At 36.4% G+C, this 6,791-nt stretch overlaps 1 protein-coding gene across 1 annotated transcript; it reads left to right on the forward strand.

Annotated features, from left to right (window-relative positions):
- Positions 1-623: 623 nt before the first annotated feature.
- LOC134215795 (uncharacterized) lies at positions 624-6,569 on the forward strand. Its single transcript, XM_062694909.1, has 4 exons — positions 624-783; positions 1,761-1,923; positions 1,986-3,992; positions 6,377-6,569. The coding sequence occupies exons 3-4, from the start codon at positions 3,493-3,495 to the stop codon at positions 6,432-6,434; spliced, it is 558 nt and encodes a 185-aa protein (XP_062550893.1). The 5' UTR covers positions 624-783; positions 1,761-1,923; positions 1,986-3,492; the 3' UTR covers positions 6,435-6,569.
- Positions 6,570-6,791: the final 222 nt, after the last annotated feature.

Raw genomic sequence — 6,791 nt, forward strand, 5'->3', positions numbered from 1 at the left:
TTATTTGTGCTCCACATAGTAAAAAAGTGATTTTTTGAAAGTGCACTCGTTTAAGTCATCTTTTAGCTCGAAAAAAGGCTTTAAGAAACCATTCCAAAAGAAGTGACTCTCTTCCACAAAGTAGATTTGGTTGATGTACAGCTTTTTTATCCGGCTTCGAAATTAAACCCGCTTTACCGTTTTTATTCATCTTGAAAGTATGCGTTGATGTACTGCTTGGAAGTGTGAGCGCATGTGGTTTCTAATTATGCTTAGCGAATAAATTTATTATATAAAATTTAAAAAAAAAACTTATTTCTTCCTATTTGAATGAGTAAGGCCCGTTTGTCTTTGGCTCCAGCATAGACTCTGATAACGACGGAACTACATGGATCACTTCATGCGATTGGTGTGATGTAAGCCGCAGCAGTGCGAATGGATTGGCAAAGACAAAATATGTATTGGGAAACGGTGATTTTTCGGTGCGGTTTATATTGCATTGATTATTTTTGTTTGGAGACGTTCTTATTAGCCTTTGCACACAGGCCCAGCGATCGTTAGTGAAATGGAACCGGTAGAATGGCTCTGGCTGGGTTTTTTATATTCACCAATACAGGCACCCTGGAATGTTCAAAAAACAAGGAGAGCATAATCAACATACGGAAGACCGGTATAAAAGCTGGAAGTAAACACAGAAGCTTCATCAGTACGCATCTAAGTTTTGAAACAAACTCAAAAAAGTAGTTCAATTGTTAAGTGACTAAAATCAAATTCCTACCCAACAAAATGGCCAAGTTCATGATGGTAGGTCTCGGATTGTGATAAGTGTTCAAGATGGACTCCCTAAAGATGGAGAACAAAAAAAGTATTGCCATTTGAAATGACTAAAACTCCATGGAACTTTTGCAGTTCTTCATCTTAAGCCTCCAATAATCATCCTATCAAAACACGAAATAATTCAGAAATATAAGGGGCTTATTTTCATGTTTTCAATCTGTTCGATGGTATTTTATATCGATCAAGACACCATCATTTTCGGTGTTTTTTTACTATAGCTCCTCGCATCGCACGTCGCGTTTACTGTGGCGGGCATCTATGGGTATGAATGTTTTGGGATATGTGCATCTTATTAAATTTTTATCATGTCTAATGTAGTGATATTAAGATTATGAGCTCAAATACTCCCATCTTATAGATATGCTATTGATGTGGCTTATTAGTTTTTTTTAAACTTTATTAAAGTGTTTTTTTGATCTACAGATTAAGTTCACCGTGCCTTATTAGTATTGTGTGAGGAAAAAACCACCAAAAATGCTGAGGCTTACTGGACCAGCTATCGGAGGTCTTAAGCCATGGATGTTGAAATTTAAATAATGTACCAACAGTGTTGTAGAAATGTTGTTTGATTAATGATCCATTGGCCATCCGAACAATGGATGATACAATCGCGTCATCGTTAAACTGTATTTTACTTCAGAGCAAGAATCTCATGGCTGACTACAATATCCTAATGAAAAATGTAGAAAAGCATGATTTGGATTTTTTTGGTAATTTTTTTCGAACCTTCTCAAATTAAAAAAAAATCAATTGCGACGCTGAATAGAACTTATACATCAGTTTTATTCAAGATCCATTAGATTAATCAATAACATTTGAATTCCTCCATCACATGTAATTCAGAAAATGAGCGTTCAAGACTATTATTTCGTACCTAGAAAAAAGTTGAACTACCAGACAACAATTTTGAACCATGTTGTTCTTACATTTCATTGTCATTCCAGCTCCTCGCCCTACTGGTTGCCATTGTGGCCATGGTTAGCGCTCAGCACGGCCATGGAGGCGGATTCGGAAACCAAGGCGGATTTGGACACCAGGGTGGACGTGGAGGTCATGGTGGACACAACCAGGGCGGTTTCGGTGGTCATGGAGCTCAGCCTTATGGCGGTAATTTTGATTCAAGGTTTCCATCGTACGAATAGCTTTTACAATATATCTACCCATTACAGGACACGGACAAGGCGGATTCGGACACGGACAAGGCGGACATGGACATGGACACGGTCGCGGACGCTACTAAACGTTTGTTTACATAGTTGTCTAGGCCTAGGATAATTTTAATAAATGCGATTCAAATACCGAATGGAAGATTCCAAAAAAATTTATTCAAATTAGAAATAGTCCTCAAGGTCATGTGGAACTGACGGCGCAACTAATGAATAATCGAGCGAGCGTTGTGATAGGAAAGCAATTGATAATCTATTTGTTTTGGGTGTTATTAAACATCAGACACACTTTACTGATTAAACTCTTCCCGTTGGTCGAGTGTACTAATTACGGCCAAGTTGTTTTCGACGAATAAGCATAGGGTAACCGTACCGTTAGTAGGAGTTGGATTTCTATTTACTATTTTTGTCGATTGTAGATCGACACGTTAAAGAGATGGCTTTGAAGCCCTATGACAATCAAGACATTGCTATGCTATTTTGTCCAATACTCGAATCGTTATAAAACTTCCTTGAGTTGTTATTAATTTAAATTGGTAACAATCACTTTGATATTGTATATCATAGCTAAGTGTTGATGTTTTACAATTATTTTTCCGAGTGAATTTAACAATTCTACTTGCACGGCTACTCTATCTCCTTGTTTATTTTGTGATGGCGATAACGAATCAGCTGCTTTTGCGCCAGCCGGTAATCGGTAATCAAATCATCATAACCACCCATAAACTATCTTGCTGATTGCATGCAAATGAAATTTCAAAATTTTCAGAAAAAGATTAGAGCGACCATTTTTGGCCAATAGAATAGCGATAAGTAGTGAAATATGTGCAATTGATAAACGGTTAGACTGCTGGAAATAGAACGAATTAGGAAATGTCTCGAGCGTCTTACATTTCCACTGGTATGTTACCCCATCGCATGTTAGTGTTCATTGAACACTTCCACAATTTTTATATTAGCTGTTAGCATTTTTGCATTCGTCTTTAATGTGGCCAACACGTGTGGAAAATTAGGTGTGGCACATATGCATGAATCAAGAGCTGAAATAAGAAAATATTGTGCATCGATATGAAATATGACGGTCTTTGATAAAGTTGCAAACTCGCTTGTACGAACTAAGCATCTTTCTAGGATTATGTTTCCATATAACATACATAATTGTAAAATCATAATTGTAAATCATGAATGATAACCATTATTCAATTTAAAGCATTCCACTTGGGGCTGTAATAGTCGTCCGAACACTACACTGTAGCAAGGTTAACAGCAAGAACATACTTTATGCTAGTGGAATTGTACCATAATTTAGTGGAAGGTGGGAACAAAATTGAATATGCAACGCAATGCACAATGCGAAACATGTTCATTTCGTAACATGTGGTAGAAAAGGTAACATTTTTGTCAATTGCTCTACGTTTGCCGAAGAAATTAGAGATACAGGGACGCTCCAGTCGATATTAGAAATTACAAGAACAGTGTGCAGTTGAGGAGCTTTGCATTAGAACATATAATGAACGCCAGATTAATTATTATTTCCATGTTTTGGTGTGTACTTTTGATTCCCAGCTTATCAGATGGGTCTGTGATTAATTTGTTCATAGAAGCACAAAAACAAGTGATCGCTCGTGAGGAAGCACTCCTGAAGCAGGCGCAAGATGCAGTTAAGGAACGTATTGATCAAGCGTTCGAAGCGGCACACGAGGCACTGCTTAACGTGGTCCAACAGGTGCATTACTACGCAACCTATCCATTTCGAGCTGGCAATGAAATGGTGGAACAATCGATGAACATGCTTAGCAATGCCACTTCGTCGCTGGCCGGATACTTGCCGTCTTTTGGAAGTCAAACAAACGAGACGGCACAGAACTCCTACGGGATTCCAGGGACCGCTGGTGAACCATCCTTCATCAACCGGGTTCAGCAGATGGGAGAACAACTTTCTCGCTTGTCCGGGGTACGAGTTGTTATGCATACTGCATCAGAAGGACCGTCGAGTGGACCAATGTTAGAGTAAGCAAAAAAGCAAATATCTTAGAATCTAATAACGACTGAAACAGCTTGCTAATATAGGCTTTTTCAAATCATTTTTTCATCAACACGCCTCATAAATTAACTTATTCTTGCCTTGATAAAAATGTATAAATTTGTATACAAAGTTTGTTTAGTACATTTTTTCATCGTCCATATTTTCTTCCACGAAATTAAAATCATAAATTAATTACACAAGCTACAAATTAAAATCACAAATTCAAACAAGTTTTACCTTCTGTCTTTGCTAAAAAAAACTTACGATGTCTGTACATTCATATTTGCCAAAAATAGTACACATTAAAATACGTCAGATCTCACATGGAACAATAGGGAGGAGAAGACCACCAGCTGTCATCGAGAAAAAAAGTAGAATCATTGAAATTTCACACGGTGTGGTATAGGAAATGAAGTATATTTTTGTTATAAAATAAAAATTAAGGACGTTTCTCTTGGTTTACGTGGTTAGAATTTTAAAAGCACACAAAATAGACATGATTTCTCGATTTTTATATTTTTTTTTCGAATAAGCAGTCATGCTTAAGATTGTTGAATTTCTAACCCTTGTGGGGTTTGTTTGACAAAAAAATTTCTATAACGTTCTAGAGACATTTTCATTTTCATTTTCATTTTCTATATCATGCCATGTCAAATTTCCATGGTTCTACTTTTTCTCTAAACTTTTCCAAGTGGCAGCACTGATGAATGAACCTCCCCCATATACTCAAATACAGTCGACTCTCTACATCTCGATGTTCTATATCTCGATATCTCTCCCTATGTTGATGTTTTTCTCGGTCCTTTCGATCTCCATACATTTGGACTTTCGACATCTCGATAACCTCCCTATATTGATGTTCTGGTCATATTTTGTTCAGAATTCTTTCTCTCTATGTCGATATATTCAAATTTCTAGGCTACTAGACCAACTTTAAACAATAAAAAACACATTAAAAACAATGGATGACATTTGTTTTGTTGTCGTTTTTCATAGCAACAAGCTTTTTCTTATCTAGTATCCACTTAAATTTTCCTTCCATTCCTCGATCTCTCCTTATCTCGATGGTCCCTTTAACATCGAGATGTGGAGAGGCGACTGTATAACTGCTGACTAGCGCCGCCTCTTGGAAGAAGTGATAATTACACTGAGCAAAGCTTTGTAGTCCTGGACATCCTGAACAATTTCGCCGAATACAACTTGAGTGATGGTACGAAGGATCTCAAGCTGTATTTCACACATGCAACAATATTGCAAGCACACTAGCGCCGCCTATTTGTCAAATTCCTAAAAAATTTCTGTTACAAAACAGTCCATTCACACCAGACAAACTTTGCTAGAGACATCATCTTTACAAATTTCAAATTTGTGCGATAAGAATATTTGCAATGTGGAAAATTCTATATATCGAAATATCTTGAGTTAGTCTAAAATAATGAGTTCATATAGGGGAACTGTTCCGTTTTCCATCTCACTGAACATATATTCATCTCATCGCAAAACAGAGAAATACAGCACCAATCTCGTCGCTTCTTTTTGCTAACCATACACCACACATCGATTATTGGGATTTGAGTAACTGAGAACAGTGCACACATAATATGCCTTAAAGCCTGTCCACGTTAAATTTCGGACACTTAGACAATGTCCAATTGATTTATAGCCATTTTATCAATTTGGAGAAGCATTCAAACATGCTGAAAGCATCACGCAAAGCGGAGAGATTCAGCTGTCGTGTAAATTGATCTTCTCAGTGGTTTGCGTAAATTAAAAAAAATCGCATTGGATGATAGGTGTCCGAAATTTAACGTGGACAGGCTTTATAACCATTTTTTCACACGAAATGATCAACTTTCTTGACCAGAGTGCAGATATATCTTAAATTTTCCCATATAAAAGTTTAGACCGTATTTCGTATTCGTTCATAATGCAAAATAAAATATTGCGATGAAATCAACATAGATTTGTATGACGAAAATTTTAGTTTTATATATCTTGGAAATTAATGATTTCGGAGCGAAGGTATATGCATTAAACTGTTTTGTAGTGCCAAAATACGTAATACTCGAGTTATTTGGAATGAATATGGCTGAAACTTTGATAGTAATGAAAATCAAGATATCTGAATTCAAATTTGCGGCAAAATCGAATCACGAAAAGCCGATATCTAGATATCTAAAGTTGGTCATATTGTATGATAAACGGCTGTTGAGTACTCTTTTCTGTCTATGAGTGTAGTACCATCACTAGTATATACATATGATACATCCATCTGATAGAATTGTTCAGTTTGTCGTTTTACACAAATATAGAAATACTTTTCAATTTTTCTTTGGAAATTTTAATACAATCTCCTTCTTTTTTGCAGGATCGGATTTGGTGGAAATGAGAGAAATGAAAGTGAAAGTGGCAACGGTGGACAATAAGTGGACAAAATAGCTTTATTCATGAATAAAGAAATAAAGCCGTCACAGGTATTTATTATAAATTATGTCCTTGAGCTTCTCGAGTAGTTAAGTAGGTAAAAAATAAAAAAATAAGTATTAAAATAAATAAAATGACTCTTCGGATTTCTTAAAAAATGGTTTTGGACATTCATGATTTTTTTCCCGAAATTATATTATTGCCACCAGATGCTCCAGAACGCTGAGTATTGTCCGAAAGCTCCCCGATCATCCTACTTTAACGTCCATGCTTCATGGCCATATAAAGCCACTGGAAGAATCAGAATAATGTACATCGCGAATTTCGTCTTCGTTAGCAGACTACGGGACTTATGCTTC

The sequence above is a fragment of the Armigeres subalbatus genome, chromosome 2 (genome assembly GCF_024139115.2).
Source record: "Armigeres subalbatus isolate Guangzhou_Male chromosome 2, GZ_Asu_2, whole genome shotgun sequence".
NCBI lineage: Eukaryota > Metazoa > Arthropoda > Insecta > Diptera > Culicidae > Armigeres > Armigeres subalbatus.